The sequence below is a fragment of the Myxocyprinus asiaticus genome, chromosome 38 (genome assembly GCF_019703515.2).
Source record: "Myxocyprinus asiaticus isolate MX2 ecotype Aquarium Trade chromosome 38, UBuf_Myxa_2, whole genome shotgun sequence".
NCBI classification, from domain to species: Eukaryota; Metazoa; Chordata; class Actinopteri; order Cypriniformes; family Catostomidae; genus Myxocyprinus; species Myxocyprinus asiaticus.
Window position 1 is genome coordinate 26,995,627 of NC_059381.1, and position 27,983 is coordinate 27,023,609.

Here is a 27,983-nt window from a genome sequence, read left to right on the forward strand (position 1 = left end):
CAGCTTCATTACCTAAATTTAACTTGCACTGAGAAGTAAAAAAAATTGTAAAATGCTTTTCAGACAGAGGCAACACTCTTGAAATAGCTAAACTATTGATGCTTAACCACCGGACAATCAAACGTTTTGTTGTGAGTAGTCAACTGGGGTGCAAAAAAACACATGAAGAAAGATGCAAATTAACTGCAAAAGATTAGAGAAGAATTAAACGTGAAGCTACCAGGAACCCATTATCCTCCAGTGCTACCATATTCCAGAACTGCAACCTACCTGGAGTGTCCAGAAGTACAAGGTGTCAAGTGCTCAGAGACATGGCCAAGGTCAAGAAGGCTGAAACACGACCACCACTGAATATATTCACAATTTGAAGTGTCAAGATTTGGCAAAGAAATACCCAAAGACAGATTTTTTCAAAGGTTTTATGGACAGATGAAATGAGAGTGACTCTTGATGGACCAGATGGATGGGCCCATGGCTGGATTACTAATGGACACAGGGCACCACTTTGAGTCAGGTGCCAGCAGAGATGGAGGAGGGGTACTGGTATGGGCTGCTGTCATTAAGGATGAGGTAGCTGGACCTTTTCGAGTTGAAGATGGACTGAAACTCAACTCTCAAACCTACTGCCAGTTTCTGGAAAGTACTTTTCTTCAAGCAGTGGTACAGGAAGAATCTTTATGAATGATCTTTATGCAGGACAATGCTCCATCACATGCATCCAAGTACTCCACTGCTTGGTTAGCCTGCAAGGGCCTCTAAGATGCCCAAATAATGACTTGGCTCCCTTCCTCACCTGACTTAAATACTACTGAGAACTTGTGGGCCCTTCTCAAATGTGAGATTTACAGTGAGGGAAAACAATACACCTCTTTAAACCGCATTTGGGAGGCTGTGGTTGCTGCTTCAGCGAAAGTTGATCGTGAACAGATCAAGAAACTGACAGACTCCATGGATGGAAGGCTCATGGCAGTTATTGAAAAGGGTGGCTATATTGGTCGCTGAATATTTTTGAAAGGCCAAAAATGTTATTTAATTGTCATTTTGTATTACTTGTAATTAATTGTACTTTTGTATTGCAGTGAAAGTTAATGGTGACTGAGGCAAACAAGCTGCCAAATATCTCCTTTTGCGTTCCACAAAAGTAAGACAGTCATTTGGGTTTGGAACAACATAAGGCCAAATTTTCATTTTTGTGTGAAGTTTCCCTTTAACATCCTCAGCTTCTATAGATCTTCAGCAGTTTTGCAAATGCAATGGGTATGTCTAAGGAAAGCTGGGATGTTAGTGATACTGTGTTTTTTGTTCAGACCAGTGTTCTTTTGCTGCTAAAGGCACCATTGTAAAATGTAGAAGCCAGATAGAGAGGACTTCAGGAACTTTAACAGCAGGCATTCTCCTTTCATCTCAAGCCCTGAAGGACCAGTGCATAAGTGCAACATTTAACTGAAGATAGAGTGATCTCCCACAAATCAGTAAAGACAAACAGTCATATAATTGGGGGCTTTGCATGTTGTTTTTGTGTAAGAACAGATTAAACATTGTTATGTTTATGTTAGCCTGTCATCTGACAATGCATTCTTGGAGAGATCCAAAAACCAGAGTTTAGGGCTAAACTTGAATATGTTGGGATATAGATGATTAAGATTCATGTTTCCACCATAAAACATTTCCAAGGAGGATAAACCTTGGAGCAGGTTTGAGGGTACTTTGCCAAATCCTCGCCGTTGACTGTGGATGGCCAATATCCTAAGTAACTTCAGGTCTGCGAAGGGAGGGTATTTCAATTTATTATCAGTAAATGATATGCTATTGGCAAACAAATGTAGACTCTCAAGATTGGGCATCCCTGAGAACACATTTGGGTGTCTGAATGTTCTTGCTGTTATCTTGTTTGATGACAGTGACAGAGAGGTCAGCTTTCCAGTCCTCTGAATGCATTAGCTTCGATCTCTGAAATCTGATTATCTTGTATCTCCAGATTGTTGAGTTGGGATACGTTTATGAAACTGTCCTTTTCGATTTTGATAAGCTTGTTCAAATTCAGCTACAAGTCCTTCAAGGAATGGGGCCCATTTCTAAAAGCATCACCAATCTTTAATAGATCGTTTGTCCCAAGCTTCAGGACTTCAAGTCTCTTCAGGTTTTTGAACAGACGGACTAATATGTGAGATTTTGTTATCGTACAAGTACAGAATTTTCAACTGTGCCAAATTGGCAAAATCACTACAGATTAAATTGTTGATGCTGTTTCTACTGAGGTCTATGAACTCAAGAGTGGTGAGCATCTGAAAGGAATTTGTAACTTCAGTTAGTTTATTGATTTGTAGATGCAGTATTTGTAGTTGTGTAAATCTTCTTAATACACCTTGTGACAAATGGAAAATGTCCAATAAATCCAATTTGGTCAGTTTAGAACAGGGCTTAAAACATATTGTCAAAAATCCAGCTTTTTCAATGACAAGGGCTTTGTTGACATTTCAGTTGAGTTGAAAACATCAAAATGGTTGCTTCCAGTGTACAGTTCCTCTAAACCTGGAGATGCGAGAACAGGCTTGACTCTTTCTATGTAATGTAGGTGGTTGTTTGTGAGGTTCAACACCTTTAAATTTTGAAGGGTGCTAAAAGCGGACTCCTCAATGTCTTCACTGTTATTAGCATCAAGAAGTAGTACCAGCAGATTAGTTAGACTGCGTAGCATACCGCTTGAGACCCCTTCCAATTTCTTGTTGGCCAGATTGAGATGCGTTAAGTTAGAGAGGCCGTCAAATACACCCTCTTGAATCCATGCAATCTTATTGTTGGATATATTCAAATCTGTCAAGTGTACAAAATTCTGATAGTCTCCGACTTTGATTTGTACAAAGGCATTATAGGAAACATCTAATATTTGGGTGTTGCTGGGTATCTGTGGAGGAACACTAAAAAAGCCCATTTTGTAGCAAAGCACTTTCAGCTGGATGTTATATTGGGAAGTAGTGATGGTGCAATTACTCAGTGAAAATGAAGTAACTGCAGAAAGAAATCCACAGAAAACAACATATAATGCAATTACTTTTAGACTTCCCATGCTTTTCCAAGATTTTGCTTTCATGTCTATATTTCACTTATTCTGTTCCCATTATCCAGCCTTCAGCCTTTGGCTCTGTATTATCTACAATTAAAATTATTAATCAGAGATTATTACCATAGATTAGATTAAAGATATATTTAATGTGGAAATGTAGCAATTGTTATTGTGAGTAACCCATAATTATCTTTCAGATTACCTACATTACCAAAATTATATATGTTATGATACTGTATATTTACTGTAAATGACATGATAAACAGTTCCTCTTGCAAAGATAAAAGAGAATCACAATCTACAGAACAATACCTAATTTCAACAACATGAACATGAACAACAGAATATTTAATGTCAAAATAAATTATTTTCTATAACATAAAAATAAATAGAATTTACTGTTTACTGTTGTGGCAACAAACATAGTTTAAAAGATATTTCACAAACTTTGAAACAGCTTTTTTGTATTGCCACACCTAAATATTTCTCAACCGATCTAAAGTCATGTTCATTTCAGAAAACGTATCATATTAGGGAAACAATTCTTTTATTAAAAAAATCATGGAATGTGTGATAAATAGACTATAGCCACATAGTAAGTCACATACTTATCAGAATCATTATAGCCAACTGTATATGATAATAAATACTTTTAATCAATCCATGACGGGAAATAATCACAATACCCTACTTACAATGTGCTTTCAACCAGTGCTGCTGACATACAGAAATGAAACATTTTACAATTCACTCTCAAAGACTTACCTTTTCATTGCACTCCTCTGAACTACAATTCAGATATACAGCAGACAGTTTTTCTTTATTATGTTGTGTATCAGGAAGTGAAAAAATCTAAGATAGACAAAGCAGAAGTAAAAGCCATACAGATCCACATAGTTTCTAAACCTATAGATTCACACTCAATCCGACAGCTTTGATGACATAAAGTATGCACCCAGTCTGATTCTGCTAAATTAGATCTTATTATATATATATATATATATATATATATATATATATATATATATATATATATATATATATATATATATTTTTTTTTTTTTTTTTTTTTTTTTTTCATGTAAAGGTTTGTGTGCTTATATGTTTTCCTTATGGAATTACTTCACTTAAAGTATTATCATGTGATGGTTCTGGTGTCATTTTGTAAAGGAAATAAGACTTTAGTTCTTTGGACTTGACCAACTTGACTAAACACTTAAGAGAGATGACAATGGATTACATAGACAGTGTCTCATCGACAAGATGACTTATCTGAATAACAAGAGAATTTGTTTGTTTTGGCTCCTCTATTTCTAACTGCCATAGGATGAGTTTAATTTTAGTTAATGATTTATTGTTCAAGAATGTTGGAAGTTTAAACTCTCTCTCACTCACTCACTTAAGTATTTGCTCAATCCAAAACAAATAAAGGAATAAATAAAATAAAAAAATCTTGATAATCATTACAATAAAAATCAGTTATATGAACAATAAAAATGTTATTTTGTGTGTGTGTGTGTGTGTGTGTGTGTGTGTGTGTGTGTGTGTGTGTGTGTGTGTGTGTGTGTGTGTGTGTGTGCGCGCGTATGTGTTTTGGTGTCTGGCATTTAAATTTATTTTTACATGAATTTCAGAATATCTTTGATATAATTCCCTTTTACTTTCAAAAAATATACAGTCAACCTAGCATGGACTCCAGAAGTTTGTGTAAAACTTGATGATCCATGTTATCTCAGCATGATTGTTCCAAAGAGCATCTTGTGTGCTTCAATGGAAGCAAGGAAATCGGAACATTTGTGTAAAGTCCAAATGTGCTTATTTAATTAGTGACCTTGGCCTTGAGCTGCAGGATACAAAATATTTCTTATTTACCTTTAAAATAAACCCTAAAACATTCTGTTTATTTCCAGGTTTAAATCCGATTACTTTTGAACCCCACAAATTGAAATTAGAATTGAAATAGGTGTGAGTGAGAAACAGATCAATATTCAAGTCCTTTTTTACAATAAATCTCCACTTTGACGCTCAGATGTGAAAGAATGTTAAAGTGAAAGTGAAAGTGGAGATTTATTGTATAAAAAAAAGGGCTTTTAAAATATTGATCTGTTTCTCACCCACACCTATCATATCTCTTCTGTAGACATGGAAATAACCACAGGAGTCGAATGGATTACTTTTATGCTGCCTTGATGTGATTTTTAAAGCCTCAAAATTTTGGTCACCATTCAATTGCTTTGAAAGGACCTACAGAGCTGAAATATTCTTCTGAAAATCTTCATTTGTGTTCAGCAGAAGAAAGAAAGTCATACACATCTGGGATGGCATGAGGGTGAGTAAATGATGAGAGAATTTTCATTTTTGGGTGAACTATCCCTTTAAATCACACCAAATTTCTAACAAGGCACTAGCTAAGATAAATGAAATTAGATCATGGGAAAAATTAATAAATAACAATTATAGTAAAACTTTTAAAAATTGCCTGCTAAATACATGTGTTCCTAAAATGTGTTTTTTTGCAGGTTGTTTTTAAGGACTCTATGCCAAGAAATCAAAATGCAATATATAGGCTTTACATTTTCTACAAGAGAATTCCAAGAGAATGTGCCAATGTGATTTTGTAACAAAACAGCAACATGACATTGAATGAACTTTCAGTTACAGTAACATGATGTTGATATTTGATATTTGCCCTTAAATAAGGTATATTTATTGAAGAAAAGTCTTCTCTTTCTTTCTCTCTTTCTTTCTTTCCCCTTATTTGTAAGAGCGTGTAATTTTATTGTTACGGTACTGACATTTATCTGAAATTTTTTGAACATGTCAGTTATCATACTAATGTCATTTTGAGAAAAAAATCTTTAAAAAAAAAAAAAAAGAAAAAAAGATTTAAAAAATCGATAATCGAGCGCCGGTCCGGTGTCAGCCATAAATCCGACATCGACTAGTCACGTCTATAAGCTGTTTCGATGGACACCTTTGACTTGTTCAGAAAGCTTGGAGCTGGAGCAAAATTTGATCTGAAAAAGTTTGCTAAAGATGCTGAGCGATTTAAGGTACGTTTTCATGTAAAGCACATAATAAAGTTAAGGTATATTAGGTTTTTGTCAACTAAAATGACGGAAATATATGGATTTTGGCTAGAAAAGGTGCCACATGGCTACCATGTGTTGCCAGTTTCCATTGAATGTGCCTGGAAATGCTAATGCTAATGCTAATAACGAGAAGAGAGTGCCTGAACAAATTGTGTGACATAGTAACAGTCCAACTTGAGTTTGGTGCCGAGGGAAATAGCACGACTGACTGCTATTGTATTTTGAGGTACTAAATAAACACACGCTCGTTTGTTCATGATTAATTCTTGTGTTGTTCTCTTAGGTAGTGAAATCACAGAGCAAAGACAGCTCGAATCAGCTGGCTGGTATCAGTTTCTTTGGCACAGAGAGACATGAGAGCGCATCTCTGGAGTCCAGGCTCAGTGAGGAAGATGAATATGATGATGATGATGATGATGAGGAGGAGGAAGAGGAGATTGATGGAGAACAGGTCTCTGATAAACGGAAACGGTCTGAAGTGGATGAGCCAGTGAAAGCAGCACGCAAGAAAAGTAAAGGTGATAAAAAGAAACCTGAAGGTAAGCTATCTCTGTTTTGACATGGACATTGTTTAGGAGAAATGGAAATCTGTCATTAGACAAATACAGTTGTAGTGGTGTCAGCACATATTTGTCACAACTACCATTCAAATGTTATTGGTTTTCAATCTCTCCTCAAACAGAGCATGAGACCAACAGTGGTGGAGAGCAAGAGGGAGTGGGGATCCAATGGATGTCATCACAAGACAAGGCAAAAGATCCCAAGACTAAAGACAAAGTGTCCAAAGACAAGCCCTCAGTGAAAAGACTAAAGCAACTTCATAAGGAGAAGGTACAGATGGGTTCTTATTGTTTTTACATGGAATACTTGATTCTGGTAGCTCAGTAGTGGCATTCAGTAACTGCATATAATTTCTGTCAAGAAAATAGATTCAACGCACTATTTCAAATTAGTCTTCAATCTCAATCAATATTCAGTTCCCATATGTTTATTTGTTTATATGGCCATGTCAGCTACATCAGGTTCCTGATCCCCCTGTTTTCCTGTATATTTTTGACAATGTCCGGCTGACTGTACATTACCCTTTACTTATAACGCAGCTCTTTTGAACATCCTGTGGTCAGATGTTTTTGTATTATGACTGCTAAACTGGTCAGCCGATTTCCCACATAGCTGTGCTAGTTTCTTGTCTGTTGTATCACTCCGTGGTCTCTCTTTTTTCTCACATAATACAATAATTTCAACTCATCAATATTTCATGGTCATTTCATTTCCAATATTTCATGTTCGCTTTGCGTCGGGGTCCTGATCGCCTTGTCTGTGTTTATTCTGAGATAAGGACTTTTAGATTCCTCCGTTAAAGGGATAGTTCACCCAAAAATTATAATTCTCATCTTTTACTCACCCTTATGTTATCTCAAATTCGTATGACTTTCTTCTGTGGAACACAAAGATATTTTAATGGAGATATGATGTGTGTTTGTCTACATGATGCAAGTGAATGGTGACCAAAACTTTGAAGCTCCAAAAAGCACAATGAGGCAGCATAAAATAATCCATATGACTCCAGTGGTTTAATTCCTGTCTTCTAAAGCGATCCAATCGGTTTTTGGGTGAGAACAGACCAAAATATAATTTGTTTTTTTTGTTTTTTTTGAGAGAATTATCATTTTTGGGTTAACTATTTCTTTAATTTTACTGATTGTGTGTAGGTTTCAATAAAAGCAGATGTTTAAAGCTGCTTTTGATAACTAATAAAATCATCTAATGTCTGTTTACATAACTAATCATGAAATAACAAAAACGGTTCAAGAAGAAAAAAAAAAAATTTTTTTTTTTTGCAGAATGTAACCGAAAATGGGAACAAAGTCCCTTTCAGTTGTTCTGGAGTGAAGACATTATTTTTAAATACTAGTAACCAGTTAATTCCATTCCCGTAACTTTTTAATGAACGGAATTAAACAACTTTTTATTGTTTAGATATTGATTCGAATTATTGTTAGATATGATAGCCAATTGTATATTTGAAATATTTTAATTATTTTTGGAGTATTTATTTAGTATGTATTAAATATTAAGGATACATTTATTAAAAAGAGGTTAATTTATACATGCTGCTGTATATTATACTTGTTATGCTTTCTATGCTGATAATTCCCCCACATGAGAAAAAATTTAATCACTTATTTTGGTGAGGGTAGTCCCTTATTTTGAGCTTGTTTTTACAGACCAGGTCGCTTGTTTCTCTTGTGAGATCTGGTTACACTACAACTGGTGTAAGGGTGATTATATACAGTTTTTAGCACAGGGTACTGTCATTTCAAAAAAGAGTGGTGTAGATCTTAAAATTATTTGTTGACAAGATATCGAAACAAACAGGGTGGGGTGTCCCCTGGGATCTACATCACCTGATGTGATCCCCTGGTGGTGGAATGGAAAAAACACTTGTTTGAACTGAATGTCTGTTTTAGATTAATCGGATACGGCACAAAAACCGGATAAACGTGCATGGGGAAGACATCCCAGATCCTGTCTGCAGTTTTGAGGAGCTGCAGAATGAGTACGATCTGGACCCACGAGTCATTCAGAACATTAAGGCAGCTGGTTTTCAAACCCCCACACCCATTCAGATGCAGGCCATTCCTCTCATGATGCATGTATGTTTACTGTTCATGATTTACACCTGATATGATTGTTTTAGTTTTCCTTATCCCTCATCCTTAATTGGAACATTTTATCATTGACTCCATTTATCTCTTGAATTTTAGGGGAGAGAGATCCTGGCATGTGCTCCTACAGGCTCTGGTAAGACTATGGCCTTCTGCCTGCCCCTGCTGGCCCACCTTCGCCAGCCCCTCAATAAGGGCTTCAGAGCCCTCATCATCTCCCCTACCAGAGAACTTGCCAGTCAGGTAAACATTAAGCCTGCTATTAATCAGTTCTAAGTAGATCATGTTGATGTAGTAAAATCATGTACAGCAAATTATCAACACTGTTTAAACATTGACTGATGTAAATATAGCTATAAAGAGAGTTTGTTTTGATTTTTAGACCCACAGAGAGTTGCTCAAGCTGTCCGAGGGAGTGGGCTTCAGAGTTCACATCATCAATAAAGGAGTTGATGCAGTTAAAAAATACGGTCCCAAATCGGCAAAGAAATTTGGTATGTGCAACATTTTGACACGAGAGCTTGGATAATATATTGGTTTATGTTAAAGGTGAAGGGTGTTATTTCTATGCCACTAGAGGCAACATATGTCTGACGTTGATTGGACAAACAGATTGCCCTGCCCCAAACTCTAGCAATGCTTTGATAGTGCCACAGAGCCACAGTTTTTACACTTTAATGGAAAATCAACCTGAAAATAGGTAACTTATATTTGATTATGCATATTAAGCTGATAGAGGAGATTCAGTGTGATTCACTTACTTATGTTAAAAACTGTTTGATTTGCAGATATATTGGTTACAACTCCAAATAGACTGATATACTTACTGAATCAAGACCCTCCTGCTGTCACCTTAAAAAGGTAAGTCTGAATTGCAACGCTCTGCAGTTTAGTTTAAGATGGGCAGCAATAGACCGCTACTGTCAGGCTCTGGAGGTAAAAATGCCATTAATTCTCTCCGTAGGTGAATATATTTTTAATGTTTTTTTTATTTTTTTATTACTTTATTTTTTTTATCCCCTTTTCTCCCAATTTTCCCACTTCTTAGTTGGTCCTCGTGGTGGCATGGTTACCTCAATCTGGGTGGCAGAGGACATGTCTCAGTTGCCTCCAATCAATCCACGCATCTTATCACGTAGCTCGTTGTGCATGACACCGCGGAGGCTCACAGCATGTGGAGGCTCATGCTACTCTCCGCGATCCACGCACAAATTACCGCGTGCCCAATTGAGAGAGAGAACCACTTAATCGCAACCACGAGGAGATTACCCCATGTGACTCTACCCTCCCTTGCAACCAGGCCAATTTGGTTGCTTAGGAGATCTGGCTTGAGTCACTCAGCACACCCTGGATTTGAACTCGTGACTCCGGGGTGGTTGTCAGCGTCAATACTCGCCGAGCTACCCAGGCCCCCATATATATTTAATGATAACTTATAAATCTTTTTTTTTTTTATTACAATTTTTATTGATTCAAACAAGCAGGATTATACAAACGGAGCATACACACACTGAATCAATTTATAAAATTGTATGTCCCTTTCCCTGAACACACCCCCCCCCCCCCACCTGCTACACACAATCAGTGGTCCGATACAAAATGAAAATAACCACACACACACACACACATATATATATACAGAAAAAAACATTTAAAAAGAAAACAATAAAAAAAATATATATATTATATTATACATAATGTATGTATATATAAAATCTAATTTAACAAATATATATCCAAACCAAACAAAATGTCTCTCTCCACAGCCCGTCACCGAGCACCCCCCAAAAAGGCCAAAAACCTGCCCCATTTCTTATCATATGCAACCAAATTGCCAAGCCGTCTATATGACATCTCTTCAAATTATGCTACCTTGCCCAATTCGGTGCACCATTCATAAAAAGAGGGAGCGCCCATCAACTTCCATCCCCTCACAGTTATCTGTCTCCCGATCATCACCCCAGTGAGGACCCACCTCTTTACATACCCATCAGCTATATCCATAACCGCCCCATCACCCAACACACAAAGTCAAAACAGAACCTGAGTGCCCAGGACCTCGGAAACAAAATTCTGGACTCTCAACCAAAACTCCTGAATCCTCGAACAAGACCAGAAGGCATGTAATAAATCTCCATCCTGAATTTTGGAATATAGTTCATTTTAATAACATTAACCTTCCCAATCATCGATAAATGTAATGAAGCCCACCTGCCCACATCACTCAAATCTTTTTATTAAAAGGTCAAAATTAACTAACTAAATCAGACAAATTTGCTGGGAATAAAATCCCCAAATACTTAATGCCCCGTTTGGGCCACTGGAAGGTGCCCGGCTGGAAAGCCGTTACTGGACAGTACGCAGTCAGAGCTGAAGCTTCGGATTTAGACCAATTAACTTTGTATCCTGAGAACTTGGAAAAGGAATTAATAATTCTGTGGAGGCAAGGCATAGATCTAGTAGGTTCAGAGACAAATAATAAGAGCTTCCGCTTTACGCAGATGATATTATGCGCCATACCTCCCGCCATTACCCCTGGAAAATCATCCTCCTTTCTTATCGCGGCTGCTAATGGTTCCAGGGCAAGACAGAACAATAATGAGGAAAGAGGGCAGCCCTGCCGAGTGCCCCTATCCAGAGTAAAATAATCTGAAATTAATCCATTTGTTTGTACCACTGCTACTGGGTGTCTATAAAGTAACTTAGTCCAACCAATAAATGTACTCCCGAACCCATACATTTCCAAAATCTTAAAAAGATAATCCCATTCTACCATATCAAACGCCTTTTCGGCGTCAAGTGAGATGGCAGCGACCGGAGATTGTTCATTCACCACTGACCACATGATATTGATGAGACGCCTAATGTTATCAGAAGAGCTGTTGCCCCGAATAAACCCCACCTGATCTATATGTATAAGAGATGTCATAACCTTACTTAATCAGTTAGCTAAAAGTTTTGACAATATTTTTACATCTAGTTGGATCAGGGAGATTGGACGGTAACTTTTACACTCGCTTGGATCTTTGTCCTTTTTAAGAGTCAGACTGATCCGGGCTTGTGTCATGGTTGGAGGAAGCTTTCCATTCTATAATGATTCATTATAAACTTCTAACAAAAGTGGAGCCAGTTCTGTAGCATAAAATCTAAAACATTCTGCTGCAAATCCATCTGGCCCCTGGAGCCTTGCCAGTAGGTAGGGACTTAATTACCTCGTCAAGCTCCTCCAAGGTTATCTCAGAATCAAGAGTTTTTTTGCTCAATCGTCAGTTTAGGAAGATCTAATGGTTCCACAAAGTTTCTAATATCTTCATCAGGAGACGAAGACGTGGAACTATAAAGATCAATATAGAATTCTTTAAAGGCACTATTAATATCAATGGCTGAGGTAAAAATTTCACCACCAGCAGATTTCACTGAGGGAATGGTAAAAAAAGATTCTCTCTGCTTTATATGTCTAGCCAAAAGCTTCCCTGCTTTGTCACCCTGACTCAAAGTATGACTGTCTTGCCCTGAATAACTAAAACTCTTTCCGCAACAAAATAGTATTATATCTATATTTCAATCGGGTCAATTCTCTGAGGCCATCAGCTGACATACAGTGCTTCAGCTCTGCCTCTGCACTTTTAATATTCCCTTCCAACTCCACAAGTTCTCGTGCTTTGGATTTTTTGATGAATGAGGCATACTGTATGATCCGGCCCCTAAGAACTGCCTTAAGTGCCTCCCAAGTCATGCCCACAGAGGATACTGAGGACCAGTTGGTCTCCATATAAACATTGATTTCAGTCTTTAACATTTGTTGGAAATCAGGATTTTGCAAAAGGGACACATTAAGGTGCCAACTATATGATTTCTTTTTCTCTATTTGTGGCATCACCTCTAAACTCACCAGGGTGTGATCTGAGACTAAAATGTTTCCAATTGAGCAATCCACAACAGATGAAATGAGGGATTTGGATATCAAAAAAAAAAATCTATTCTAGAATAAATATTATGGCTGATGAAAAAAATGTATAGTCCCTACCAGATGGGTTCAAAAGTCTCCAAATATCTGCGAGACCAAGATTTTTACACATCCTGTGAAGCGTTACTATTGCTCTAGGGAGCTTACACACTTTTGCTTCACTATGATCAAGGACTGCGTCCATCAAAAGATTAAAGTCTCCTCCCAATATTATATCATGAGGGGTGCCAGCGGTTTGCAGCATCCCTTCAAGATCTATAAAAAAGCCCTGATCATTAGCGTTAGGTGCGTAAATATTAGCCAAAATCAATCTTTGCCTTTGAATTTCAGCAAAAACAATAATGACTCTCCCTAATTTATCTTTAGTCTGTTTGAGACATTTGAATTGTAAATGTTTATTAATCAATATAATGACTCCCTTGCTCTTACTTGAGCCAACACTAAAGAAAACATGTCCACCCCATATCTTCCCAAATTTTTCAGCTTCCTGCGGGGAGAGATGTGTTTCTTGTGGAAGCACTATATCATATTTCTTACGTTTAAGAAAAGTAATAACCTTCCTTCTTTTTATGGGGTGCCCCAACCCATTCACATTCCATGTGGAGAGAGATAGTACACTCATTAACATATGACATTTTGATATAGTAGAAAAAATAAATTGTCAAAAACAAAATTATACAGACCACATTCCCCATTAGTGAAACAATCAAACCCCGAACAAAACAAACAGAAAAAAGATAAACGTGCTTATTAACCCCACGCACGAAAGCGCCAACCGGCGACAGTCCCTCTAAACAAAAGGTCCATGAACTTTCCCATTGGATTGCTCAATTTAAATTACATAACAGAAAATACTTTGTAAAATAACCCCCAGCCAATAGGAAGAATGAACACAAAGAATGTGTAGAACTGTCTCAAAGGTGTGATCTTCCACAAAGCAAATTCCAGCTGATAAAATGTTCAAATATGTTCCATGAGCTGACTGTTATGAGTTCAACGGATGACGTAATCATTCCAATGTCCCGCAAAAATACTCAACAAAACAAATTACAGCCAGCAGGAGGAATAAGCATGAAGAACGAACAGATTAATCCACAGCTGTTCCAAAGGAGTGTTATTCAACAGAACAAGCTCCAGCCACTAGGCAGAACCAATACATAAAGAAACAAAACCGGCATCCCGGTTCCCTGGATGGTCGAGTCAATTCACTTGGAGGGTGCATAAAAGTATATACCATGACTTACACAATCCGTCAACTTTATAAAAGACATCCTTTGTGTGAGCATGTAGATATTTTGTGGTCATCTGTAGTGTCCACTCTCAAACTGGCCGGGAACTTCAATGCAAAAGTAATCTTTCGTCAATGCAAAAGTTTCTTTAAGGAAAGTGTTATTCACAAAACAAGCTCCAGCCGCACGGCGGAGCCAACGCAAAAAGAAAAAAAGAAACCAAAATGTCGCCCAGCTTCCTCAAGTACAGCGAGTCGACCCACTCACATGAGAAACGCCCAATGGTTTACTCACCCATTGATTCAATAAAAGACATTGCCTGATTGGGACATGTAAATACTTTTTACATGCGACCGTCCTTCATTTCTATTCTCAGTTTGGCCGGAAACATCAGAGCAAATGTGATCTTTCACCGATGTAAGAGTTTCTTACATTCCTTGAACCGATCGCGTTTCTCTCTTGTCGAACTCGCAAAGTCCGGGAACAAGAAAATATTATGGTTCTTCCAAGAAAGCTTCCCTTTGCTCTTCGCCTGGCGCAACAAGATCTTTATCGGATGATCTCAGAAATCTGGCCAGAATCGATCGGGGTCTTCCTCCCTTAGCAAATCTGTGAGCTGGGACTCTGTGAGCTCGCTCAATTTCCAGCTTATGGCCTATGTTGAGCAGACTTGGGAAAAACTCGTCTAGAAATTTCACCATATATCTGCCCTCCTCATGCTCAGGAATTCCAACAATTCGAATGTTATTCCTGCGGCTTCTGTTCTCAAGATCTTCAAGCTTTTCAAGATTCCAAAAAATTGATTCGTCTCTCAACATCAGTCACTCTTGTAACTAGCTCAGAGAATTTTGTTTCCATCGCCGTAATCGGTTGACATATTACAGCGAGATCCTCCCAAGTCAGCAAGAATCTTCGTCAACATCAACGACATGTTGGACAACTGACGCTGGATCTCCTTTCCCGCCGCGCCATCCAAATCGAGTCCCTGGTCTGTAGGCCTGTCGGGGCTTTCATCCTGAACACGTGTCTTTTAATGTCTCCAGAGCCCGAGGATTTTTACTTCTTTGCCATATTTTGCATCAAAGAGCAAATGTGTAACTGGGTGTATAAAAATTCACCAGATTATAACATGAAAATAATAAAAAATTTAGCAAAGTGCGCAGAGCTTGTCGCTCACATGTCTGCCTCTTGCATGGCATCACGTGACCTCGATAACTTATAAATCTTTAATGACTGACCTACCGTGAGCTCTGAGGTTGTTTATCGATGGTATATGCTTCCGCTGAAGCCATCATTTTGTTATTTCAACTTCATTTTTTAGTTAAAGTCCAGCAATCAGAAAATCGCGGCCAACAAAGCATGCCAAGCAAGCACTGATCCACTGTGAATGATGCAATCGAACCGGTCTTCCTACACTCTACACTCATATGCAAATATATATATATACACTCACTGAGCACTTAATTAGGAACACTACGGTCCTAATAAAGTGCCGGACGTGGTCTTCTGCTGTTGAAGCCCATCCGCCTCAATGTTCAATGTGTGTTGTGCATTCTTGAGATGCTATTCTGCTCACTACAATTGTACAGAGTGGTTATCTGAGTTATTGTAGCATTTCTGTCCGTTCGAACCAGTCTTGCCATTCTCTGTTGACCCCTCTCATCAACAAGGCGTCTGCAGAACAGTTTTTATTTTTGGACCAGCCCATCTGGCACCAACAATCGTGCCACGGTCGAAATCACTGAGATCACATTTTTTCCCCGTTCCGATGGTTGATGTGAACATAACGGAAGCTCCTAACCTATATCTGCAAGATTTTATGCATTACAATGCTAGTTCATTTTTCATCTTCAGTTTTAGTTAATTCCCTCATTACCTTTGCTTTTTGTCCAATTTTCAAATACGCTTTTGCTTCAAATCAAAGTTTGTAATGTTGTGATTCATCTCAGAGCTGGTTGTTTGATTCATGGCTTAGAATTCTTTTTTTTTTTTTGTTTTGGTTTTTTTTTTTTTTTTTTGAAAAAAGTGGGCAGGCACTGTTGTGCTCTATAGGAACAATAAAAACGGATAACTTTCAAGAAAGTACAGTAGATTGACATAGTATTATAAACATTGATTATTGATCAAGAAACTTCAAGATCCTGCTGGGTGTACCATAAAATTTACTTTTAAATTATAAAAAGGTAAACAATAGTTTTTGTCTCTAGTATGATTTTATCTTTCTCTCTCTGGTGTGTTTAGTGTGGAGTGGCTGGTGGTAGATGAATCAGACAAGCTCTTCGAGGATGGCAAGACAGGTTTCAGGGAGCAGCTTGCCACCATCTTTCTGGCCTGCTCCTCTCCCAAAATCCGCCGGGCTCTTTTCAGTGCCACCTTCGCCACAGATGTAGAGCAGTGGTGCCAGCTGAACCTAGACAGTCTCGTCTCTGTCAACATTGGACCAAGGTATCAGAACTTTGTTAATTTGGTTTGACGTCAATTATCAGATTTTTTTTTTTTGTGATATTTCCTGTTTGCACCAAGAGCAGCAACATTAAGACAAAAATCATTATTGTTGATTATTTCCACAGGAACTCTGCCGCTGAGACGGTGGAGCAGGAACTGCTGTTTGTGGGCTCAGAGAATGGAAAACTGCTGGCTATGAGAAACCTTATAAAGAAAGTCAGTGAAGTTATTACTTCATCAATCAAATGATTAGATATCAGTTCTAACCTCATGCCAAAGAAGGCAGGTTTGAAATTCAATTGTTAGGAGTCTCATAAGGGAGTTCTGAATAACATCTTTTCCTTTCAGGGATTTCTGCCACCTGTGTTGGTGTTTGTGCAGTCTATTGAGCGTGCCCGAGAGCTGTTCCACGAACTGGTGTACGAGGGAATAAACGTGGATGTGATTCATGCAGATCGCACGCAACAGCAGGTTGATGAAACTAAAATTGATCATCATTCCCAAAATAATGCAATTAATCATTAATTAGCACATTTAAAGCATTCGTAGAGGGAATTACCATCAAAAGTGTAATTAAAGTGTATACAGTTCGTCTGCGCATTTTGTGCATCTTAAATGAAAGTATTGCAAATGCATTCCTTGATTTTTGTATTTCACATTTATGTGGCCTCTTCAAATATAATTGATGACACTTAATGTAACTCAACTTTTTCTTCATCTATCCATGGATCCGCTCTTCAGAGGGACAATGTCGTCAGTAGTTTCCGTTCAGGGAAGATCTGGGTGCTGATCTGCACGGCTCTCCTGGCTCGTGGAATTGACTTCAAGGGTGTCAACCTGGTCATCAACTACGACTTCCCTACCACTGCTGTAGAATACATCCACCGGATTGGTTGGTCTACTATAGTATAATAACCGAGTAGTGTATTAGTTCACATTGTGCACCTTGATTATACTAAGCTGGGTGCCTTTCAACTCCTTGCCTTATAGGGCGCACAGGAAGAGCAGGGCACAAAGGAAAGGCAATAACTTTTTTCACAGAGGATGACAAACCTCTCCTACGCAGGTAATAATAGAACTTATTTAAAATGTACAACTAGATGAAATGCAAGCAAATGAATAAACAACTCTTGAGTTTCAGCATTTGTTCACTTCTTTCATTTGTTTTGTTATGGATCAGCGTTGCCAGTGTCATAAAGCAGGCTGGATGTCCAGTTCCTGGCTACATGATGGGATTCAAGAAAATTAAAGGGTGTGTTTACTCTGTTATATAATGTACAGTTTGTCTTTCCTCTGGACTCTTTTACACTGCATTTTTTTGTACCATTTTTCTTACTACAATTTTTGTGAAACTGAAAAGAATCAGTCTAGTATATGTTCCTTGTTCATTACCATGGTTTGGAGATAAAGACCACATGCCAAAATGTGTAAAACGCTGTTTTATGGATCATCACAAGTTCGATAGCAATGAATGATCTCACATTTTTATCCTCACAGGAAAGTTAAACGACAGCTTGCAAAAAAGCCACCCAGACGGTCAACAATTCGTACAACTCCTCGCTTTCTCATGAAAAAAAAGCCTTTCAAGGGAAAAGGGTATGTTCTTTTCCTCAGTGCAGAAATCTTTATTGAATAGAACAAATAGTTTGATTCGGTATCACAGGACAGGATTGCAGTCACATGGTTTCTGACTCTGTTTAGGAGTGATTTTCATCAACCTACCATTGTGAGGAAAACACTTTTGGGTGTTATGCCTTTTGACAATTTCCTGACAGTAGATGCAAACATTTAAGCAGTTTAAAATGTGATTATAATATTAAAATATTCTACTAACTTGAATATAATGGTGGTTTTTGACCTTTTGTTTGTTTTCTAGGAAAAAAGGAAAATCGGCCACAAAAGCAAGTGGAGAAACATCAGAAATCAGTTCAAAGAGTTGAGATTAAAGAGTGTTGTACAGACTGCTTATTTCTTCTTACTAATGTTATTGTCTCTAATAAAAAAAAAAATTGACAATTTTCTGTAAAAATTCTTGTTGTGGCAATCATAGCTCTTAGTGCTCTTCAAAGTTACAAGGATACTTCCAACACGTAGCCCTAAAACATTACAACTAGCTCTGTAGGTCCATACAATGCAAGTGAAAGTTGACCAGACCTCAGAAGATCCAAAAAGCATATAAAGTCAGCATAAAAGTAATCCAAATGACTCCAGTTGTTAAATCCATGTCTTCAGAAGCGATATGATAAGTTTGGGTGAGAAACAGATCAATATTTAAGTCCTTTTTACTATAAATGTCCACCTTTGACCACCCCCAACCAGTAGGTGGCTGAATGTGGAAGTAAAAGGGGAGATTTATAGTAAAAAAAGGAATTAAATATTGATTTGTTTTTTTACCCACACCTATCATAGGGCTTCTGAAGACATGCATTAAATCACCGGAGTCATATAGATATTATAGGAATATAGGAATATTTCTCAGAAAAGTCATACAAATCTGAGATGACACAAGGGTGAGTAAATGAGATTTTTAATTTTTGGGTGAACTATCCCTTTAAGAAACATGCTTCTTAAGGAACAGTTCACCCAAAAATAAAAATGTAGTCATTTACTCATCCTCGTGTCATTCCAAACCTGACTTGTGTTCAAGAGCGCTATGAAGAAGCCTATTCACAATGGATTGCATGTTCACAGGAGAACTTGCATTGTTTAGCACTAAAAACAATGCAAGTTCTAACACTAACATGTGTGCCACTGTGAATGAGCTCATCTCTTGCATTCATTAACATGCAACTGGTGCAAAGCTTTTAACTTAAAAATTACATACATTTAGGATTGTCAAACACATTTGACTTACAGGTGCATCTCAATAAATTAGAATGTCGTGGAAAAGTTCATTTATTTCAGTAATTCAACTCAAATTGTGAAACTCGTGTATTAAATAAATTCAGTGCACACAGACTGAAGTAGTTTAAGTCTTTGGTTCTTTTAATTGTGATGATTTTGGCTCACATTTAACAAAAACCCACCAATTCACTATCTCAGAAAATTAGAATACATCATAAGACCAATAAAAAAAACATTTTTTGTGAATTGTTGGCCTTCTGGAAAGTATGTTCATTTACTGTATATGTACTCAATACTTGGTAGGGGCTCCTTTTGCTTTAATTACTGCCTCAATTCGGCGTGGCATGGAGGTGATCAGTTTGTGGCACTGCTGAGGTGGTATGGAAGCCCAGGTTTCTTTAACAGTGGCCTTCAGCTCATCTGCATTTTTTGGTCTCTTGTTTCTCATTTTCCTCTTGACAATACCCCATAGATTCTGTATGGGGTTCAGGTCTGGTGAGTTTGCTGGCCAGTCAAGCACACCAACACCATGGTCATTTAACCAACTTTTGGTGCTTTTGGCAGTGTGGGCAGGTGCCAAATCCTGCTGGAAAATGAAATCAGCATCTTTAAAAAGCTGGTCAGCAGAAGGAAGCATGAAGTGCTCCATAATTTCTTGGTAAACGGGTGCAGTGACTTTGGTTTTCAAAAAACACAATGGACCAACACCAGCAGATGACATTGCACCCCAAATCATCACAGACTGTGGAAACTTAACACTGGACTTCAAGCAACTTGGGCTATGAGCTTCTCCACCCTTCCTCCAGACTCTAGGACCTTGGTTTCCAAATGAAATACAAAACTTGCTCTCATCTGAAAAGAGGACTTTGGAACACTGGGCAACAGTCCAGTTCTTCTTCTCCTTAGCCCAGGTAAGACACCTCTGACGTTGTCTGTGGTTCAGGAGTGGCTTAACAAGAGGAATACGACAACTGTAGCCAAATTCCTTGACATGTCTGTGTGTGGTGGCTCTTGATGCCTTGACCCCAGCCTCAGTCCATTCCTTGTGAAGTTCACCCAAATTCTTGAATTGATTTTGCTTGACAATCATTAGGCTGCGGTTCTCTCGGTTGGTTGTGCATCTTTTTCTTCCACACTTTTTCCTTCCACTCAACTTTCTGTTAACATGCTTGGATACAACACTCTGTGAACAGCCAGCTTCTTTGGCAATGAATGTTTGTGGCTTACCCTCCTTGTGAAGGGTGTCAATGATTGTCTTCTGGACAACTGTCAGATCAGCAGTCTTCCCCATGATTGTGTAGCCTAGTGAACCAAACTGAGAGACCATTTTGAAGGCTCACGAAACCTTTGCAGGTGTTTTGAGCTGATTAGCTGATTGGCATGTCACCATATTCTAATTTTCTGAGATAGTGAATTGGTGGGTTTTTGTTAAATGTGAGCCAAAATCATCACAATTAAAAGAACCAAAGACTTAAACTACTTCAGTCTGTGTGCACTGAATTTATTTAATACACGAGTTTCACAATTTGAGTTGAATTACTGAAATAAATGAACTTTTTCACAGCATTCTAATTTATTGAGATGCACCTGTATGTCACTGAACTATGATTTGAGATGCACTAATAATTACCTTGCATACTATTTAGGACTGTTATAAACAAGTATTTGAAAAGTGTAACTGATCGCCTCTTTGCTACAGTCACTGACAAAAGTTTCACCTTAGTATTGGAATTGTGTGGCTGCTGGTAATTTTCTACACAAATTAGTGTAAAAACTATTCTGAGGAAAGAAAGATGTTGTTAAGGATACATAAGAAGCAATTTGACACCAAAGTCCCTTTTAGGCAAGTCAGGTCACTCAGTGGCGATGTTAGTAACACCTCCAGGCAGCCTGCGGGACATTAAACTTTATGGATACCTAAATTCAGCAAAAAAGAAACGTCTCTTTTTCAGGACACTGTATTTTAAAGATAATTTTGTAAAAATCCAAATAACTTTACAGATCTTTATTGTAAAGGGTTTAAACAATGTTTTCCATGCTTGATCAATGAACCATAAACAATTAATGAACACGCACCTGTGGAACGGTCATTAAGACACTAACAGCTTACAGACGGTAGGCAATTAAGGTCACAGTTATAAAAACTTAGGACACTAAAGAGACCTTTCTACTGACTCTGAAAAACACCAAAAGAAAGATGCCCAGGGTCCCTGCTCATCTGCGTGAATGTGCCTTAGGCATGCTGCATGGAGGCATGAGGACTGCAGATGTGGCAAGGGCAATAAATTGCAATGTCCGTGCTGTGAGACAAGACAGCGCTACAGGGAGACAGGAAGGACAGCTGATTGTCCTCGCGGAGGCAGACCATGTGTAACGACACTTGCACAGGATCGGTACATCCGAATATCACACCTGTGGGACAGGTACAGGATGGCAACAACAACTGCCCGAGTTACACCAGGAATGCACAATCCCTCCATCAGTGCTCAGACTGTCCGCAATAGGCTGAGAGAGGCTGGACTGAGGGCTTGTAGGCCTGTTGTAAGGCAGGTCCTTACCAGATATCACCAGCAACAATGTCGCCTATGGGCACAAACCCACCTTCGCTGTACCAGACAGGACTGGCAAAAAGTGCTCTTTACTGACAAGTCGCGGTTTTGTCTCACCAGAGGTGATGGTCGGACTCGTGTTTATCGTCAAAGGAATGAGCGTTACACCGAAGCCTATACTCTGGAGCGGGATCGAGATGGAGGGTTCGTCATGGTCTGGGGCGGTGTGTCACAGCATCATCGGACTGAGCTTGTTGTCATTGCAGGCAAGCTCAATGCTGTGCATTACAGGGAGGACATCCTCCTCCCTCATGTGGTACCCTTCCTGCAGGCTCATCCTGACATGACCATCCAGCATGACAATGCCACCAGCCATACTGCTATTTCTGTGTGTGATTTCCTGCAAGACAGGAATGTCAGTGTTCTGCCATGGTCAGCGAAGAGCCCAGATCTCAATCCCATTGAGCACGTCTGGGACCTGTTGGATTGGAGGGTGAGGGCTAGGGCCATTCCCCCTTGGTGGAAGAGTGGGGTAACATCTCACAGCAAGAACTGGCAAATCTGGTGCAGTCCATGAGGTGGAGATGCACTGCAGTACTTAATGCAGCTGGTGGCCACACCAGATACTGACTGTTACCCCCCCCCATTCAGGAACACATTATTCCATTTCTGTTAGTCTCATGTCTGTGAAACTTGTTCAGTTTATGTCTTAGTTGTTGAATCTTTTTATGTTCATACAAATATTTACACATGTTAAGACTGCTGAAAATAAAAGCAGTTGAAAGTGAGAGGACGAGTTTATCTATGTGAATGGGGAAAGACAGAAATATCCAAAACGGTTGGTCAAGATTTTAAGAAAATAACATATTTCAAATCAGCAATAAAATCTGACAACAATGGTATCATACATTTTACAGGCTGGTCCAGCTAATGTACATGCGTATAGTAACAGGCGATGTCTATCACAGAAGCAACTGGCTCCTCAAGTTGTAATGTGGGACATCCGTTCTTACAGTCTCCAGCATTACGATTTCTCCCATTCATGAGCACCAGTGTCCCATCTCATCCAATAATGTCTCTGTTTGACACCTTTGGATTAATGTTTCACATTTGAGACAAATAGCTGCTCACTACAGGAATGAATAATACAGTGGCAAGAAAAAGTATGTGAACCCTTTGATATTAGCTGGTTTTCTGCATTAATTGGTCATAAAATGTGATTTCATCTTAATCAAAGTCACAAGTATAGACAAACACAATGAGCTTAAGCTAAGAACACACAAACAATTATACGCTCACTTGCCACTTTATTAGGTACACCTGTACATCTACTTATTCATTATCTAATCAGCCAGTTGTGTGGCAGCAGTGTGATGTATAAAATCATGCAGATATGAATCAGGAGTTTTAGTGAATGTTCACATCAACCATCATGATTGTTGGTGCCAGACGGGCTGGTTTGAGTATTTCTGTAACTGCTGATCTCCTGGGATTTTCACATGCAACAGTCTCTAGAGTGTAAAAAGAATGGTGCGAAAAACATCCAGCGAGCGGCAGTTCTGTTGGGCGAAAATGGCTTGTTAATGAGAGGTTAGAGGAAAATGGCCAGACTGGTTCGAGCTGACAGCAAGGTGACAGTAATCCAATTAAACACGCGTTACAACAGTGCTATTCAGAAAAGCATTTCGGAATGTACAACATGTCGAACATTGAGGCGGATGGGCTACAGCAGCAGAAGACTACGTTGGGTTCCACTTCTGTCAGGCAAGAACAGGAAACTGAGGCTGCAGTGGGAACAGGCTCACCAAAACTGGACAGTAGATGATTGGAAAAACATCACCTGGTCTGACATATCTGGATATATGCTGAGGTACACAAATGGTAGACCCAATGCAGCCTCAGTTTTCTGTTCTTGGCTGACAGAAGAGGAACCCAACATGGTCTTCTGCTGTTGTAGCCCATCCACCTCAGGTTTCAACATGTTTTGCATTCTGAAATGCTATTCTGCTCAATACAGTTGTACAGAGTGGTTATCTGAATTACCGTAGTCTTTCTGTCAGCTCGAACCAGTTTGGCCATTCTCTGTTGATCTCTCTCATCAACAAGGCATTTTCGTCCACAGAACTGCTGCTAACTGGTTGTTTTGTTTTTCGCACCATTCTTTTTATGCTCTAGAGCCTGTTGCGCATGAAATTACCAGAAGATCAGCAGTTACAGAAATACTTAAACCAGCCTGTCTGGCACCAACAATAATTTTCACAGTCACAGTCTAAATCACTGAGATCACATTTTTTCCCAATTCTGATGGTTGATGTGAACATTAACTAAAGCTCCTGACCCATATCTGTATGATTTTATACATTACACTGCTGCTACACAATCGGCTGATTAGATAATATCAGGAATGCGTAGATGCACAGGTGTACCTAATAAAGTGGCCAGTAAGTGTAATCTTTCATGTCTTTATTGAACACAACCCATTAAACATTCACAGTGCTGTGGAAAAAGTAAGTGAACCCTTGTATTTAATAACTGGTGGATTGGCACCAATAATATCAACCAAGCATTTCCGGTAGCTGTGGATTAGACCTGCACAACGTTCAGAAGGAATTTTGGGCCCTTTTTGCACAGCAGCCCTGATATTATCCTGTAAGATATCTTGATAAACTTGGGAATTCATTTTTACCTCAAAAATGGCAAGCGGTCCAGGCCCCGAAGCAGCAAAGCAGCCCCAAATCATGACGCTCCCTCAACCGTACTTCACTTTAGGATGATGTTTTCATATTGGTATGCAGTGGCTTTTTTACGCCATACATAGTGCTGCGCGTTCTTCCCAAACGATACAACTGAAGTTTCATCAGTCCACATAACATTTTCCCAGTAGTGTTGTGGTGTGTCAAGGTGGTCTTTGGCAGACTTCAGATGTGCGGCAATGTTTTTGTTGGAATGCGGCGGCAGTGCCACGGACACCATTCCTGTTTAATGTTTTCCATCTAGTAGACTCCTTTAAATCATCTTTTCTGCACGGCTACTTCTATGGAGAGTACCAGCAGTTCTAAATCGTCTCCATTTATAGAAACTTTGTCTAGCTATGGACAGATGACTATCAAAGCTCTTAAATATAACTTTGTAATCCTTTCCAGCATTATGCAAAGCAACAATTCTTGATCGTAGGTCTTCTGAGATCTCATTTTGTGCGAGGCATGGTCCATGTCTGCAGATGCTTCTTGTGAATAGCAAACTCAAAATGTTTGAGTGCTTTTTATAAGTCAAAGTAGCTTTAACCCACACCTTCAATTTTGTTTCATTAATTGGATGCCAGGTCTGCCAACTTCTGACTCTAATTAGCTTTTGTGGACATCATTAGCCTAGGTGTTCACATACTTTTCCCAACCTACACTGAATGTTTTAATAATGTGTGTAATATGTACAAGAACAATACGATAATTTATGTCATTAGATAAAACAGATTGCGTTTGTTCATTATTGTAACTAAGATGAAGATCAAACCAGATTTTAAGACAAATTTATACATAAATGCAGGTAATTCAAAAGGGTTTATTGTAACAAAGGTTCGAGTTGGGCAGATAAAGGAAGAAGTGCTTTTCAGCGTCACTCAAATAAACAGTCCGCTTTCTCTCTCTCTCTCTCTCTGGTCTGTCTGTCTCTCTCCTCTCTCTGTGAACTGGCCGTCTTTATATCTCCCCTGACTCTCACATAGAGATGGTGATCCACGACCTCACCTCCACATTTACATACTTTTTCTTGCCACTGTATCTACTCAGAATGCAAAGAAATGTTACAAAATACAATCATTTCAGGAAAAACACTCATTGGAATTATGATGTTTAACCACTGAAAATAATTGGACTGGCAATTTAAATGGTATAATAAAATAGTTAGCCTAGTGTGAATTGCAACAGCTGATCAGGCATTTGCTGTTAGATGGATCTAAAGGTGGAGTAATACAACATTTTATTTAAAATTGAAGTTGTTATGTTGAACTTGTTTTATGGGAACTAATGATAAAACAAACTATTCAGACAAGAACCTGTGGTTTGTTGCTTACTCAATTTCATAGCAGGTTGTGCTTCTGGGTTTTGCTCAACTGTGCAGCATCCTGTGCTTGCTTGCTTACAACAGTTTCAGTTAGAGCTAGCAAACTGTCACGTAACCACTATCATTTCAAGGACAAATTTGTCATTTTTCAAAATTAGTTTTCTCATTCATCATTTTGCCCTAAAAACCCAACCTCACGTAGGGACCTTTGGAAGACATTTCAAGGATTGAATTGAAGATGGAAGCCTCTAGACTGAGAAGTTCAAGAGGACAAACACAATAAAAAACGGGGATGATCACGGCCCCTAACCATATCCTCCACAGTTTTAGCAATAAATGCAGTTTAGCAAGAGTTCATATTCGTTATTAATAAAAATTGTATACCCTTTCTTACATGCTGAAATTAGAACTTTCCTGACCCCTGACTTATAAAAAAAAATCATCTTTTATATGTTAAAAATATATTTATTTTTATCTTTTCGATTATTTGTCTCCTTTATCTGATTTATGTATACATTTTGGTTGGTTTATACGTATTTTTTTTTCTTCCTTCACCTGTACTTGTCTTTATGACTCAGTGATTTTATTCATACATTGTTTGATCTTATTGAACATCCACAGTTTTAGCACCATTTGTGGACTTTTCGGACGGTCCTTTACCCACCATAGGCACATTCAATTTTATCAGTGTTAAATTAGCGATCTGGAACGATTTCACCGTAACGCCATCTGACCAGCTTAAATACGGGACAAATCGCATCCCGTATTGACTCGATATGGGACGCATAATTTTATCGTTAAATATGGGATGATCCCGTATTTTATGGGATGGGTGGCAACCCTAGTCACACTCCTAGCTAACTGTGGCTGCACCCTGCAGTATGTAAACCACTATGCTGGACAAACGTCTTTGGCTGTTACGTTTTAGTTTATTCAGCTTCTTGTGCAGGAGCACTGTGTTTTGTAGACGTCTTGAAGTGAATTTCTCATTTAAATTTGACCGCCTTACAAATGCATGCCATGGGAATGTTAATATACACTGCAGAATCATTGTCATTTAGAAATGAAATTGCATGGGTGTCTGAAGATTGCGATCTTTTAACAATTAATCGTGCAGCTCTAATGTGTAAATAAGCCCCTTAGTTTCTTCAGTTTATTGTCAAGTCTTGTTCGTGTATCACCTGTCTGTGTTTACACAGTGTCTGACCCTCATCATTGTCTTCACAGTTTCAACTCTGAAAGTTAAGTTCTTTAGGCTTGTTTGTTTTATTGCTCTAGTCTGATCTATTTGTGTCCTTTTGTTTTAAGTTAAATAAACTCCAGTATTTGGGTTCTCCACAATTCAGTCTCCTTCGTCCTTTAACCAAACTTGACAGAAGACTTGACTGTGAGAGTATGAAGCAGAGTTTTTGACTATGCAGAGCACTATAACATCACTCGCTCAGGCAGTCCAGGAACAGATCGAGATGCTCCAGCATGTCATCGCGGCTCTAGGCCAATTGTATTCATCCTCCTCATCCTCTCCTTCATCCTCATCTCCTCCTTCATCCTCTTCGGCACCCTCTCAGCCTTCCTCCTCGAATCCCACATCCTTGTCCCGTGATCGGGGACCACTGCTCCCCAATCAGGATCCCACTAGCCATCCTCTGGCCACCGGTTCCTCCTCCAATCCTTCCATGTGGCCAGACCTCCTCATTATTCAGGTGCCCCTGATGAGTGCAATGGCTTCCTCATCCAGTGCAAGCTGGCCTTCGAAATGCATGACTTACCTTCGTACCCTGTCCATCCACCTCATCTGATGGTGAGTTCCATTCAATGCCCCACTTTCCAAAAACAAACTTTTCTCCATCCAGTCACAGTCATCTGCCATGCCACCTCACTCACCATCTCTGCTCTGATTGACTCATTTCCACATTACAAGTCTCTGTAAGACCATGTCTGGTGCCCATACCTATTCACTTGGTGTATGGCAGACCCCTGAGTGGGGGATGGGTGATTACCCATCAAACCGAACCTCTAACTCTCCAAGTTGGCCCCCATCACTCGGAGACCCTATCTTTCCTCA

General features: G+C 38.9%; 2 protein-coding genes across 2 annotated transcripts; one reads left to right on the top strand and one right to left on the bottom strand.

The window, feature by feature from the left end:
* Positions 1-2,280: 2,280 nt before the first annotated feature.
* Positions 2,281-3,877, bottom strand: LOC127429197 (leucine-rich repeat and immunoglobulin-like domain-containing nogo receptor-interacting protein 1). Its single transcript, XM_051678073.1, has 2 exons — positions 3,830-3,877; positions 2,281-3,151 (listed from the first exon to the last, which is right to left on the bottom strand). Exon 2 carries the CDS (start codon positions 3,089-3,091, stop codon positions 2,435-2,437), a length of 657 nt encoding a protein of 218 aa, XP_051534033.1. The 5' UTR covers positions 3,092-3,151; positions 3,830-3,877; the 3' UTR covers positions 2,281-2,434.
* A 2,126-nt stretch (positions 3,878-6,003) lies between these two features.
* Positions 6,004-18,479, top strand: LOC127429183 (probable ATP-dependent RNA helicase DDX52). Its single transcript, XM_051678051.1, has 15 exons — positions 6,004-6,117; positions 6,440-6,695; positions 6,839-6,987; positions 8,628-8,813; positions 8,925-9,068; positions 9,208-9,319; positions 9,614-9,686; positions 16,263-16,466; positions 16,592-16,682; positions 16,815-16,937; positions 17,208-17,358; positions 17,457-17,532; positions 17,647-17,718; positions 17,964-18,062; positions 18,343-18,479. Exons 1-15 carry the CDS (start codon positions 6,031-6,033, stop codon positions 18,404-18,406), a joined length of 1,887 nt encoding a protein of 628 aa, XP_051534011.1. The 5' UTR covers positions 6,004-6,030; the 3' UTR covers positions 18,407-18,479.
* Positions 18,480-27,983: the final 9,504 nt, after the last annotated feature.

Excerpts from the sequence above, each read along its gene's own strand:
- LOC127429197 (XM_051678073.1), bottom strand. The coding sequence starts at position 3,091 with ATGAAAGCAAAATCTTGGAAAAGCATGGGAAGTCTAAAAGTAATTGCA.
- LOC127429183 (XM_051678051.1), top strand. The coding sequence starts at position 6,031 with ATGGACACCTTTGACTTGTTCAGAAAGCTTGGAGCTGGAGCAAAATTT. Across the intron at positions 9,069-9,207 it reads CCAGAGAACTTGCCAGTCAG|ACCCACAGAGAGTTGCTCAA; the intron begins GTAAACATTAAG and ends TTTGATTTTTAG. Across the intron at positions 9,320-9,613 it reads CAAATCGGCAAAGAAATTTG|ATATATTGGTTACAACTCCA; the intron begins GTATGTGCAACA and ends TTTGATTTGCAG.